The sequence below is a fragment of the Cervus elaphus genome, chromosome 9, assembly GCF_910594005.1.
Source record: "Cervus elaphus chromosome 9, mCerEla1.1, whole genome shotgun sequence".
NCBI lineage: Eukaryota > Metazoa > Chordata > Mammalia > Artiodactyla > Cervidae > Cervus > Cervus elaphus.
In genome coordinates, this window is record NC_057823.1 from 86904730 (window position 1) to 86919446 (window position 14717).

The 14717-nt window shown below is 41.8% G+C and overlaps 1 protein-coding gene across 1 annotated transcript in view; it reads left to right on the forward strand.

Moving 5' to 3' along the window:
* The first annotated feature begins 210 nt into the window (after positions 1 to 210).
* RASA1 (RAS p21 protein activator 1) overlaps positions 211 to 14717 on the forward strand; it is a 112762-nt gene continuing 98255 nt past the window's right edge. The window contains exon 1 of the mRNA XM_043913552.1: positions 211 to 1345. Within this exon, the coding sequence (XP_043769487.1) occupies positions 816 to 1345 (530 nt within the window). The 5' untranslated portion in view covers positions 211 to 815. The remainder of the gene's footprint in view (positions 1346 to 14717) is intronic.

Consider the following 14717-nt stretch of genomic DNA (forward strand, 5'->3'; position numbering starts at 1 on the left):
CACCGCGCGTCCCCGCCGCTTCCTTCCCTCCAGTCTTCCTTTCTCTCCTCCAGGCCGAATGAAACTCTCCCCACCCCAACCCGCCGCCTCCGCGCGGGGAGTGCGCCTGCGCAGAAGCTGCCCTCTCGCCCCTCCTTCCCCGCCCTTCCTTCCCTCCGCCCCTCCTCCCGTGCCCCGCCTTCCTTTCTCTCGTCGATGTCACTTAGCGCTCCAGGTTGCGAGCCTTTCGGTTGATTTCCCCGCTACCCCGCCCCCCCTTCCTCTTTTTCTCCCCACCCCTCCCGCCTCAGCCCGGTGGAGGATGAGGCGGCTGCAGTGGCCCCAGCCCCTGCAGCGGCAGCGGTGGTGGTTGCGGTGGGGGTGGCCGGAACTGGGGTGGTGAAGAAGCGGTGGCGGCGGCGGCGGCGGCTGAGGGAGCAGCAGCCGCCTCAAGCCGCTTCCCCCCCCCCCCACCTCGCTTCCCTTCCTCTTTAGTGCAGCCAGGAAGTTTTTCGCTTCTGTGCATGTGTGTGTGTGTGAGTGTGTACGCGCGCGCGCGAGTGTGGGTGTGGAAGGTGAAGGTTTGGGCGGCGTTTGTGCAGGCGTTGGGGTTTTTTTGCCCACTTCTCTTCCCGTAACCCGGGGAGCTCCCGAGCCTGGGCTGTGGCCCGGAGAGGGGGCGCGGCGGCGGCGGGCTTTCTCCTTTTGTTGTTGTTTCCTCCGCCCGGGGAGCTGAAGAGGGGACGCGCCTGGGTGGGGCGGCTCGGAGCCCGGGCCTGGTGGCCCCTGGGGGCTCCCGGGCGGGCAGGGTAGGGCCGCGTAGAGCGGGCTTCAACATGATGGCGGCCGAGGCCGGCGGTGAGGAGGGCGGCCCGGTCACCGCCGGGGCAGCGGGAGGCGGCGCGGCCGCGGCCTCGGGTGCCTACCCGGCGGCGTGTCGGGTGAAGATCCCCGCGGCCCTGCCCGTGACCGCCGCCGCCCCCTTTCCTGGGCTGGCGGAGGCCGGCGTGGCCGCGACTTTGGGTGGCGGAGCCGCTCTGGGGTCAGGCTTCCTGGGACCCGGGTCTGTGGCGGGGGCTCCGGGGGGACCCGGACTGTCAGCCGGAGGCGCTGCCGCCGGCGTGGCTGGTGTCGCCGCCGCCGCCGCCGCACCGGGCGGGGAGATGGCTGTCGCCAAGGGGACCACTTCGTTGCCCGCTGAGACCTTCGGGGCCGGCGGCGGATTCCCTCCTCTGCCGCCGCCGCCTCCTCAGTTGCCCTCTTTGGGCGCTGGCCTGGGAACAGTGGACGAAGGCGACTCTCTGGATGGACCAGAATACGAGGAGGAAGAGGTGGCCATCCCGCTGACCGCTCCTCCGACTAACCAGTAAGTCAAGACCGGCGTTTTGGGGGAAGCTGACTCCTCGGAAAGAAATAGGAAAAACAGGTCTCGTTCTTTTCAGCTGTGACTCGTAGTGCTTTCAGCTGTGACTCGTTCAGAAAAAGTTTTGAAGCTCAAGGTTCCGTGCGTACGGATTTAATTTGATCACTCATCTTCCCTACAGGCACACTCCCTGGCGTCTTGGTGTATTTATTGCTCCTCTGGGAAGATGTAAAGTGTTCAAGATGGGAAGCATGGGAAAATGTGTATTCAGGGAGAACCGGATATAGTTCTGTCCCTTGCAGATTGAGGTGGTGTCCTGGGATTCAGCTGAGTTTGCAGCTACCGAGGCAGTTGTAGTCTGTATTAACCTGGTTGCGTTCCCTGTTGAAGCTAGACGATTAGTGAGAAGCTTTGAATATTTGAATGAGTATCGTGCTAGTATTGTTTGAAACATGCCTTGGTCGGATTGCTTTGTTTTTGTTGCCCTGCATTTCCCAGCTTCTGGCTGTTGAAAGCATTGCGATGCAGAAGTCTTTGGATTGCTTTTGAAAACGTGGGTCAGCGAGAAAGGAAAGTTCTGTTAATTACTGGTGTGGTTAAGGGCTTGTAGTCCAACAATATTTAACATGTGCAGTAGAATTCCCATTTACTAATATACTAGTATAATTCTTCTGTAAGTTGAAACTTTGTAAGTACAGTATTGAAGCGAACTAAAATTAATATTGTGCTTCCCTTCAACACCTTTTGTTGGTGGCAAATACAGTATTCTATTTGAAAATTAATCTTGACAATCTTCTGCAGAATATACAGGACAAATGACTTTTATATATGTAGTACCTTCCCCCTTGTTCTCTTCATAAGTGAACTTAGGTTTGGATCTTGAGAGGAACATGTTGATGGGCAGTAGGCAAAACTTGTTTTATAGATCCCTCATATCTGTCGTAATTGTCGTTTAGAATTTTGACAACCTTGGTGAAGTATCAGAGGAGGAAAGATTTGATTCCTGTGTTGACAATAACTCTAGACAGTTGAAGGTGTTTTTTGTGTCTGTGTATGGTTTTTTCTTTTCTTTTTTTGGATAAGCTTCTTTAGAAGATTTAGAAAGGACTTAACAAATTAAGACGTTTTTGACTTAAGGCTACATACATCTTTTGATGGAAAAGTAAATTTTATTTATGTCAGCTATGGAACAGGGGTGTTTTATTCCTTTTATATTGTTCATCATGAGTTCAATTTTTGTCTAATTTAATTTCAGCTTATCATTTCTTATCTGCATATTGCAGACTTCTCTGAAGGTGTTCTGAAAGTATTAAAAATTCAAAATTTACAGCACTGTTTACACATCTTCAAGCCTTTTTTCAAAACGACTTAAGTATTAAGGGCCCTGTGGTTATGATAAAGTTCAGCTTTTCATAATGAAAGAATATAGTCTTATGCCAGTTCTTAACTAAATTGAATTAGGCATGTTTAGTGTGTTGCAGTTCTAAGGTTTTTTAAAAATAGAATTTATTTGGTAGAGGAGTTTTAGGTTCACCGCAGAAATGAGCAGAAAACGTATTGTTCCAATTAAATTTTTAATAAATATAAATGAGAACCTAAGAAAAATTATTTGTGAGCAGTCCATTGTGAGATTTTCATCATTTGTGTTTGGGAATAAAAATATTATTTGTGTGACTGTGTATATGAGAATTGTTCATGTTCTAAAAAGTATCCTCCATTTCAGTATATATTTTTTTTTTAATAAATAATAAATTTTTTAAAAAAAAATTTGGAAATTTAAAAACTGAGCTGACTTTGGAACCACAGCCCACAGCTACTGCTACTGCTAAGTCACTTCAGTCGTGTCCGACTCTGTGCGACCCCATCCCTGGGATTCTCCAGGCAAGAACACTGGAGTGGGTTGCCATTTCCTTCTCCATCAGTATATTTTTTAAAAGTTGCCACCGAGAAGTACAAATTTCCTTCTTTTCTTTATCTTAGATATCAACCTAGACTCACTGGAGACAATACAGTGTAGTGGTTAAGTGTGCAAATTCTGAAGTTAGACAAGATTTGGGTTGGAATCCTGACTCTGCTACTTACTAGCTGTGTGATCTTGCAAAGGTCAGTTTCCCCATCTGTAAAATGGGGTAATAATGGTATCTCCCTCATATGATACTTCTTAAGGTTAATGAGAAATCCCTGAATGTATTCAGCACAGTGACTGATACGTAATAAGTGTTTAGTAAATTAGCTCAAATAATACATAATTTTATCACCATTAAATTGCTTACCAATTCTATAGGAACTCCCATCCTAATAGCTATTTGAGAGAATGTTTTGAATTCCAAGGGCCTGTCTACCATGATTAAGTACATCAAATTTTTTATTTTAACTTTATAAAGACTTTCAGCAGGTGAAGCACATTTAGAGATGGAATTCAAGTGTTTTCTGTAAATTCCTAATTTTGAATAATGGGAAAAGCCTTAGAGACTTGGTTAAATGCCAAATCTTTCATAAAAGTATTGAAGAAATTTTTTTTGGCTAAATTAATATATGATTACCAGTGACTGGTCACTTTAGTTATTGATTACATGATTTAAAGGAGGTTCGAGTTCACAGTGGTTTGTTAGATAGACTAGGGTTCCCTAGTCACAGAGTTTCAATCATGTGTCCAGGTTGTTAAGTGATGTTGGTCACAAAAGAATCAAGTGACAATATGTACACCAATGCAAATATAATAAAACTCTTAGTATTTTGTATCTTGTTTCTCTGTGTGCATGGTGAATCGTTAGTCTCGTGTTTATTACTAAGCATTTTCATTCGTTTGGTTAAGGCCAGAAGTTTTAAGTTTGTATAATTGTAACTATTACATTTATTTGAATACTCTTTTTTTTTTTTTTTGCAAAATTTAGGAAAAAATTTTTAAAAGAAAAATATTCTCTGTATGTATTTTTTATGTAGAAAATGTCCTGTATCTAAAACAGCTAATAATTTTTTTTTCCCAAGAGAGAAAAGTTAAAGGAGTTTTTCACTGATACTTCGTTTATTATAATAGAGCTTCTTTTCGTGGTCCTCCTCTTCTCTTCCTTTCTTCTTCAGAGGTGAGGGGTGACAGTAAGGTAGTATAGTCCCTTTAGTCCACCTTCTATTACATATAGAGATTTTAAACTATGAGCCTGCAGTAGCAGGAGCCTCTTGGGCTGAATCCAGTTGACATATTGCTTGCTCTTAGTGTATTTGGAGCATTGAGTGATTAGTTGCCGCTTTTAAAAATAGGAAAACTTCATGTATAAGAAGTCTTGATTTCTAGCATCACTTGAGAAATCACAGGACTTGGCTTCACCTGGTTGTTGTTAGTGCTTGAGAATAGTTTTCTCTAGCTGAGTAGTGATTGCCCCACTTAAGTTCTGAGCTCCACAGTTAACTGTGGTCTCCACCAGGCCTGCTTCACCTGTGATATTATTTGTGTGGCGTCTGGCTAACTAGATCTTACCCTGGACCTAAGATGCAAGTTTTCTCAAGCCTGAAGTTTGAAGAAAAAAGAAATAAAGAATACCTTTCGTTTGCTTAAAAATCATCGTACTCTTTCTACAAAAATATAAATCATTCTTAAGTCAAATAATTGTTAAATGTTAGTACTAAGACATGTAGAGTTCATTAACTTTGTCACTGATTGCATTGTAACTCTGGGTGGGTCATTATTTCTTAATAAAAGCCGGAGTGAGAATTTCAGAGATTAGGTATGGACAAAGTGACCGTAGAACCTGAACATAACCAGATAATTTTACTATATTATATGAGTAGGAGATCAATGTAGTAGGGGCTTAACTTAAGAGATACAGCAATGAGTAAGATATTCCTTTTCTTCGTGAGTCTCTCTTCCAAGAGAGTTTTCGATCTAGTAGAAAGTTAAGTGGGCTTCCCTCATAGCTCAGTTGGTAAAGAATCTGCCGGGAATGCAGGAGACCCCTGTTGGATTCTTGGGTTGGGAATTTCCACCGGAGAAGGGAAAGGCTACCCGCTCCAGTGTTCTGGCCTAGAGAATTCCGTGGACTGTATATGCCATAGGGTCGCAAAGAGTCGGACACTATTGAGCAACTTTCACTTTCAGAAAACTAAGTACCTTTAAGTAGCTGAAGATAAATAGCATGAGTAAAGTTTGAGCACATGGTCATGGGGGTTAAAATAATAAGATTTATATAATTAGGATCAGTAAGGTTTTAGAGGAAAAATAGGTATGTTTTCAGTGCTGCTTAATTTATCCTGAACAAGAGGTAATTGATTCCTGCGACCTTTGCCTAATGATTCTGTCAGGTAAAAAAGAATTACGAATTAATGAGTATAGTTTTTTGACCTTTAGTAAAGTATCTGTCCTCAGTTCAGTTGCTCAGTCATGTCTGCCTCTTTGCGACCGACGCCATGGCCTGCAGCACGCGAGGCTTCCCCATCCATCACCAACTCTCGGAGCTTGCTCAAACTCATGTCTATCGAGTCGGTGATGCCATCCAGCCATCTCATCCTCTGTCGTCCCCTTCTCCTCCTACCTTCAATCCCTCCCAGCATCAGGGTCTTCTCCAGTGAGTCAACTCTTTGCATGAGGTGGCCAAAGTATTGGAGTTTCAGCTTCAGCATCAGCCCTTCCAATGAGTGTTCAGGACTGATCTCCTTTAGGATGGACTGGTTGCATCTCCTTGCAGTCCAAGGGACTCTCAAGAGTCTTCTCCAACTCCATGGTTCAAATGCATCAATTCTTCGGTGTTCAGCTTTCTTTATAGTCCAACTCTCACATGCATGCATGACTACTGGAAAAATCATAGCTTTGACTAGATGGACCTTTCTTGGTAAAGTAATGTCTCTGCTTTTTAATATGCTGTCTAGGTTGGTCATAGCTTTTGTTCCAAGAACTCTTAATTATGTACCTGTGGTGTGGAGTAGGTTGAAGGGGGTGCCTATAGTAACTGAGAATACACTGCACTACTAGAGGCTTGAATCAGTCTCGATCATAGATTAGTCTCTTGGGAAACCAGGCAAATATTATTGACAGAGACAGAACAACAACAAAAATCCAACAGGGCTAAATTAGGAAGAAGGGGAAAATGAAGAGGTCTTTCAGTTGGTTTGTTCCCTGTTTACTAGCTGTTACAGAAACAAAAAATTGCCTTTAAGAGCAGCTCAGATGCTCCAAAGAATACCTTAGTGGGGGCAGGTTGATGGAACTTAGAGTGTTATTGACCACTATTACTGCTGACATTTCTTGGTTGCCTACTACCCAATGGGAACTGCCCTAATTGATTTACTGGTGTTGTAGTTGTGTATTGCTTTGCTCCAGAACTTGGTTGCTAAAACATTTATTTGCTCTTAATTCTAAAATTTGGGCAAGACTTGATGGGGACTGCTCTATGTGTCACCTGTTGGCTATAATGTCCAAGGTAGCTTTTTAACTTGTAGATCTGGTACTTCAGCTGGACATATGTGTGTGTGTCTGTGTCCCAATACCCCACCCCCTGCCAAGAAGTTCCGTTAGCTTGAACTTCTTCATAGCATGGCAGATGGGTTCCATAGGGAGTGTTCCAAGAGGACAAGATGTACCATGCCAATGCTCTGTGTTCTTCATGTTTGTTTATGTTCCAGTGGCCAGTGCTAATCATGTGACTCAATCTACATTTAGTGTGGGAGTGGGTTATACAAGGGCACCAGTAACATCAACAACCTATGATGTTAAATTCATCCCTTCTTATCCACGGCTTGATTTTCCACCATCTCAGTTACTCTTGGTTGGTTTCTTGGGGGCATCAGAGTAACTGCCTACTGCATATGTTATTCATCTAAAGTAAATATTAGATAATAGAGTGCTAGTTATTAGGGGAGGCATAGGAGAAAGGGCAAGTACTTTTAAGTTTTTTTCCTTAAAAACCATGTAGGGTCTACATGGTAAATTGTCTTTCATCAAATGGTCCAATTATCCCAACAATATATTTTGCTTCTGACCACCATGATCTTAATTTTAAACCACAAATGCTGAATATGGATGTTGGTTATGGCTCATTGCTTGAATATGCAAATATATGTATGGTAGGTGTGTTATTTTGAAATCACCTGGAGTGTGTTTCTCTTCTGGGCTAAATAAAAAATAGTTATCAGGTAAAATTTACAAATAACTTTTCACTATGTCTAACCACATCAGTGGGATTCTGATAAGGCTTTTAAGTATTTCAGTGATTACATGATTTTGTGAGTGAAACAGGGAACATTATGGGGGACAGAAAGAAATAGAATGTACAATCTAGCTGGACAATAAGGCATTAATGATATAGGAACAGGATGATAAAATTAACCTATTGACACATTGTACAAATATATTTTTCAAATTAGAGGATAGTTTTGGAAGAATTAAAGGGTGACTTTGAAATTTTATACTATTCTCTTTTACTTAAGTTTTATAGAAAATTTGATTAGCTTTTGTAGCATCAGTATATGATGTTATGGGGCTTGCCAGGTGGCTCAGTGGTAAAGAATCTGCTTGCCAATGCAGGAGACATGGATTCTATCCCTGGGTCACAAAGATTCCCTGGAGAAGGAAATGACAACCCTTTCCAGTATTCTTGCCAGAGAAATCCCATGAACAGATAGAAGAGCCTGGTGGGCCGCAGTCCATGGAGTTGAAAAGAGTCAGACATGTCTTAGTGATTAAACAACAACAACCTATGATGCTAAACTAGTCTCTCCTTATTCACGGCTTCATTTTCCACCATCTCAGTTACTCTTGGTTGATCATAGTCCCAAAATACTAAATGAAAATGTCCAAATATAGGCAAGTCATAGTTTTAAGAAGTGTACACTTTTCATTGTACAGGAGACAGGGAGCAAGACCATCACCCCAAAAAAGAAATGCAAAAAAGCAAAACGGCTGCTCGAGGAGGGCTTACAAATAGCTGTGAAAAGAAGAGAAGCAAAAAGCAAAGGAGGAAAGGAAAGATATACCCATTTGAAAGCAGAGTTCCAAAGAATAGCAAGGAAGGATAAGAAAGCCTTCCTCAGTGATCAGTGCAAAGAAATAGAGGAGAACAATAGAATAGGAAAGACTAGAGATCTCTTCAAGAAAACTAGAGATACCAAGGGAGCATTTCATGCAAAGATGGGCACAATTAAAGGACAGAAATGGTATGGACCTAACAGAAGCAGAAGATATTAAGAAGAGGTGACAAGAATACACAGAAGAACTGTACGAAAAAGATCTTCACGACCCAGATAATCACGATGGTGTGATGACTCACCTAGAGCCAGACATCCTGGAATGCAAAGTCAAGTGGGGCTTAGGAAGCATCACTACTAACAAAGCTAGTGGAGGTGATGGAATTCAGTTGAGCTATTTCAAATCCTAAAAGATGATGCTGTGAAAGTGCTGCACTCAATATGCCAGCAAATTTAGAAAACTCAGCAGTGGCCACAGGACTGGAAATGGTCAGTTTTCATTCCAATCCCAAAGAAAGGCAATGCCAAAGAATGCTCAAACTAGCACACAGTCGCACTCATCTCACACACTAGTAAAGTAATGCTCAAAAGTCTCCAAGACAGGCTTTAGCAATACGTGAACCATGAACTTCCAGGTGTTCAAGCTGGTTTTACAAAAGGCAGAGGAACCAGAGGTCAAATTGCCAACATCTGCTGGATCCTCGAAAAAGCAACCAGAAAAACATCTATTTCTTTTTTATTAACTATGCCAAAGCCTTTGACTGTGTGGATCATAATAAACTGTAGAAAATTCTGAAAGAGATGGGAATACCAGACCACCTGACCTGCCTCTTGAGAAACCTGTTTGCAGGTGTGGAAGCAACAGTTAGAACTGGACATGGAACAACAGACTGGTTCCAAATAGGAAAAGGAGTACCTCAAGGCTGTATGTTGTCACCCTGCTTATTTAATTTATATGCAGAGTACATCATGAGAAACGCTGGGCTGGAAGAAGCACAAGCTGGAATCAAGATTACTGGGAGAAATATCAATAACCTCAGATATGCAGAGGACACCACCCTTATGGCAGAAAGTGAAGACGAACTAAAGAGCCTCTTTATGAAAGTGAAAGAGGAGAGTGAAAAAGTTGGCTTTTAAGCTCAACATTCAGAAAACTAAGATCATGGCATCCGGTCCCATCACTTCATGGCAAATAGATGGGGAACAGTGGAAACAGTGGTAGACTTTATTTTTCTGGGCTCCAGAATCACTGCAGATGGTGACCGCAGCCATGAAATTAAAAGATGCTTACTCCTAGAGAGGAAAGTTATGACCAACCTAGACAGCATATTAAAAAGTGGAGACATTCCTTTGCCAACAAAGGTCTGTCTAGTGGAAGCTATGGTTTTTCCAGTAGTCCTGTATGAATGTGATGGTTGGACTGTGAAGAAAGCTGAGTGCCGAAGAACTGATGCTTTTGAACTGTGGTGTTGGAGAAGACTCTTGAGAGTCCCTTGGACTGCAAGGAGATCCAACCAGTCCATCCTAAAGGAAATCAGTCCAGAATATTCACTGAAGGGGCTGATGCTGAAGCTGAAACTCCAAAACTTTGGCCACCTGGTGTGAAGAACTGACTCATTGGAAAAGACCCTGATGCTGGGAAAGATTGAAGGCAGGAGGTGGAGGGGATGACAGAGGATGAGATGGCTGGATGGCATCACCGACTCGACGGACATGAGTTTGAGTGAACTCTGGGAGTTGGTGATGGACAGGGAGGCCTGGAGTGCTGCAGTCCATGGGGGTCACAAAGAGTCGGACATGACTGAGCAACTGAACTGACACTTTTTCAGAGCAGTGTGATGAAATCTTTCTCCATCCTCCCCAGACGTGAATCATACCTTTGTAATCATATCCAGTGTATCCTGCCTTCATTTAGTAGTTCTCTCTTGGTCTTCAGATCAAAACTCTTGTAGTATCACAGTTTTGTGTCAAGTAAGCCTTATTTTAATAATGCCCCCAAAGTGCAAGAGTAGTGATTTTGGCAATTGGGATATGTCAAAAGAAGCTGAAAGTTTTCTTCTTAATAGGAAACAAAAGAAATCATATGCTGTGATTATGAAGATCTGTGGTAGGAGTGAATCTTCTGTGTGTGAAATTGTATAGGAAAAAGAAATTCATGATAGTTTTGCTGTTGAACCTTAAACTGCAAAAGTTACCACCAGTATGTTATAGGGCTTAGTTGAAATGCAAAAGGCGTTACCTTGTACAATAAGACATTGTGAGAGAGACTACATTCACATGACTTTATTACAATATATCATATAGTTGTTCTGTTTTATTATTAATTATTGTTAATCTCTTACTCTGCCTTATGTATAAATTAAATTTTATCGTGGGTATCTGTATATGGGAAAAACAGAGTGTGTATGGGATTCCTTACTAATTCAAGGTTTCAGGCATGCCTGAGAGTCTTGGAATGTATCCCCTGAGGATAAGAGAACTACTGTGTAATCAGAGCGATATGCACAGATAAATAGCATTTTAGTGATAGAGGACACTGTCACTGCCCAGTGTAGAAGCAGACTCCGGTGGAGTGACTGGAGGTCACACAGCGAGGTAGTGCTTGGGAATCCATTTCCCATGACTTTTCAAATACATTTATATTTGAGTAATAAAATGTTTAAAGATTTTTTGTGTGTCGGGAAGGAAGTGGAAAGGCAGAGGCCCATTATTGAGTAATCATTTACTATATTCTCGGTACTTTACATAGGCTGTCTCATTTAATTTTCATAATTATATAGAGGGAATAGATATTATCCACATTTTTACTGTTGAGAAAACTAACAGAACTGGATTTCCAATGCAGTTGCTACGCTTGTTCCTTTGTCTTACCCATTCCAGTACATATAATATACACAGATAGAAGTGTACCCACACAAAACTTAATATAATCTAGAACTGACTAATCACTGGGTATAATGGACTGAATTATATCTCTCCAAAATTCATAGATTGAAGCCCGAACCTCCGGTGTGACTGTAGAGTGAGGACATTTAAGGTGATAATTGAGGTTAAATGAGATCGTAAGGGGGGTCCATAACTCACTAGGACTGGTGTTCTTAGAAGAAGAGGAGACAAGGAGGGCACGTGCGCAGAAAAGAGGCCATTTGAATTCACAGTGAGAAAGTGGCCATCTCTAAGTCAAGGAGAGATACTCACGAGAAACCAGCTCTACCTGTTGTGTGTGTTAGTAGTCTTTCACTTGTGTCTTGACTCTTTGCGAGTCCATGGACTGTAGCCTGTCCATGGGGTTTCCCGGGCAAGAATACTGGAATGGGTTGCCATTTCCTTCCCCAGGGGATCCTCCTGACCCAGGAACCAAATTCATGCCTCCTGTGTCTCCTGCACTGCAGGCAGATTCTTTCCCCACTGAGCCATCAGGGAACTGTTGAAGTCTTAATCTTGGATTCAGCCTCCAGAACTGTGAAAAAGTAAAACACCTGTGTTGTTTAAGCCACCTAGTATATGGAATTCTGTTATGGCATTGTGAACTGACTGATACACTCGGTAATCCTGCCGAGTCTTTAAAAATCAAAAAATCCTGCCGAGTCTTTAAAAATGACTTTGATTAATTTTGCAGCAGATTAAATGCACATTTACTGCTTGAGAAATGGCCTTCATTCTTTTATTGCATTTTTTTTCACTATAGGAAGGAAAAACTAGCTGCTTCTTTGTGAGTTAGTGACTTATATTTCCTCTTTTGGCTATAGTTGTGTTGAAAGATGGGAAACATTTAAATGCATGTCTGATTATTGTAGTGCAAAAAGATCCTAGGTTTGGCCATGGGTGGTGGCTGTAGAATATCTGTGAGTGAAACATTATTCCAGTACATTTTCTGTATTCACTCTGTGAACATTGTAATATTGTTATTTGTCACATTCCTTTATTTTATCTGTCTTTAGCTAAGGGAAAGACCTAGAGATCTCTCTCAATTCTTTATAAAGTCTTCTTCATAGGTAGAAGTTCACAGTTCTTAACTGTTCACGGTTAAGATACATGTATAATAGTAGAACCATATTTCTCTTTCATCCATGTCTATCTACCTAAATATTGACTAATCTCTCAGATTTTTCAAAGTAAACTTATTTTGAGGCAATTGTAGTTTCATATTTAGTTGTAAGAAATAATGCAGAGATGTTTCCTTCACCCATTTTTCCTCAATGGCGGCATCTGGTGGTATCACAACTAGGAGTCAGTTTCAATTGATGGAGTTCACTTATCTTACTCAGATTTCACCAGTTCTACGTACGGTGTGTGTGTGTGGTATGCATTTAAATCTACAGAGTTTCATTACATGTGTTCAGTTCAGCCGCTCAGTCGTGTCCGACTCTTTGTGACCCCCTGAACTGCAGCACACCAGGCCTCCCTGGCCATCACTAACTCCCGGAGTCCACCCAAACCCATGTCCATTGAGTTGGTGATGCCTTCCAACCGTCTCATCCTCTGTCATCCCCTTCTCCTCCTGCCCTCAATCTTTCCCAGCATCAGGGTCTTTTCAAATGAGTCAGGTCTTTGCATCAGGTGGCCAAAGTACTGGAGTTTCAGCTTGAGCATCAGTCCTTCCAAGGAACACCCAGGACTAATCTCCTTTAGGATGGACTGGTTGGATCTCCTTGCAGTCCAAGGACTTGAGAGTCCTTGAAAGTGCAAGACTCTCAAGACACTTCTCCAACACCACAGTTCAAAAACCATCAGTTGTTCGGTTCTCAGCTTTCTTTATAGGGTTGGAATAGCATTTATCACTGAACACAATTTCCTCAAAATTTATCCAAGTTATTGCTTGTATCAATTCTTAGTGCTTTTTTGTCACTGAGTAGTATTCTGTGACATGAATGTGCTACAGTTTCTTAATCATTAACTCATCACAGAACATTTGGGTATTTCTGCTTTTGACTGTTACGAGAAAAAAAGCTGCTATGAGTGTTTGTTTTTGTGTGAACATAATTTTTCATTTTTTTAGACTAATGTCCAAGAGTGCAACTACTGAATTGTGTGGTGATTGCATATTGACTTTTATAAGAAACTGCATCTGTTTTCAAGAGTAGCTATGTTATTCTAATTCTCACCAGCGATACATGAGTGGTGTTGATTCCCTGTATCCTCACTACTCACAGTTTTTAATTTAAGGTGTTCACATAGATGCCTATCTTTTTATGTGCTAATTTGTCATCTCTTTATCTTCCTGGCTGGAATGTCTGTTAATCTTTTGCCCCTTTTCCAATAGGATTGTTTGTCATGGAGTTTTCAGAATTTTTATGTATTCTAAATACTGGTCCTTCATCTGATATGTGGTTTGGGAATGTTTTCTCTTATTCTGTAGTTTGTCTTTTTTTGACAAGTTCTTTCACAGAGCAAAAGCTTTTAATTTTAATGAAAATTTATTAATATCTTTCTTTAAGGTTGCACTTTTAGAGGCAAGTCTAAGAACTAGCCTTACAGAGCAAAAAAAAAAAAAAAAAGAACTCCTAGCCTGGGCTTCATAGATTTTCTCCTTTGATTGTTTCCAAAAGTTTTATAGTTTTATGTTTTATAGTTAAGTCCATGATTCATTCTGATTTCTTTTTTTAATGAAAGATATGGTTTAAACTGATGTTCATATTTTTGCTTCAGTTCAGTCGCTCAGTCGTGTCCGACTTTTTGTGACCCCATGGATTGCAGCATGCCAGGCTTCCCTGGCCATCACCAACTCTTCAGAGCTTGCTCGACTTACGTTCGTTGAGTTGCTGATGCCATCCAACCATCTCATCCTCTGTTGTCCCCTTCTCCTCCTGCCTTCAGTCTTTCCCAGCATCAGGGTCTTTTCCAGTGAGTCAGTTCTTTGCATCAGGTGGCCAAAGTATTGGATCTTCGGCTTCAGCATCATTCCTTCCAATGAATATTCGGGACTGATTTCCTTTAGGATGGACTGGTTGGATCTCCTTGCAGTCCAAGGGACTCTCAAGAATCTTCTCCAACAACATGGATCAAAAGCACCAGTTTTTTGGCGCTCAGCTTTCTTTATGGTCCGTATCTCACACCCATACATGACTACTGGAAAAACCATAGCCTTGACTAGATGGACCTTTGTGGGCAAAGTTATGTTTCTGCTTCTTAATATGCTGTTTCATTTTGTTATAGCTTTTCTTTCAAGGAGCAAGCGTATATATATTTTTTGATTTGTTTATTTTAATTTGAGGCTAATTACAGTATTGTAGTAGATTTTACTATACATTGACATGAATCAGCCATGGGTGTACATGTGTCCCCCATCCTGAACCCCCGTCCCACATCTGTCCCCATCCCATTGCTCAGGGTTGTCCCAGTACACTGGCTTTGAGTGCCCTGTTTCATGCATTGAAATAGACTGGTGATCTATTTCCCATATGGTAATATACATGTTTCA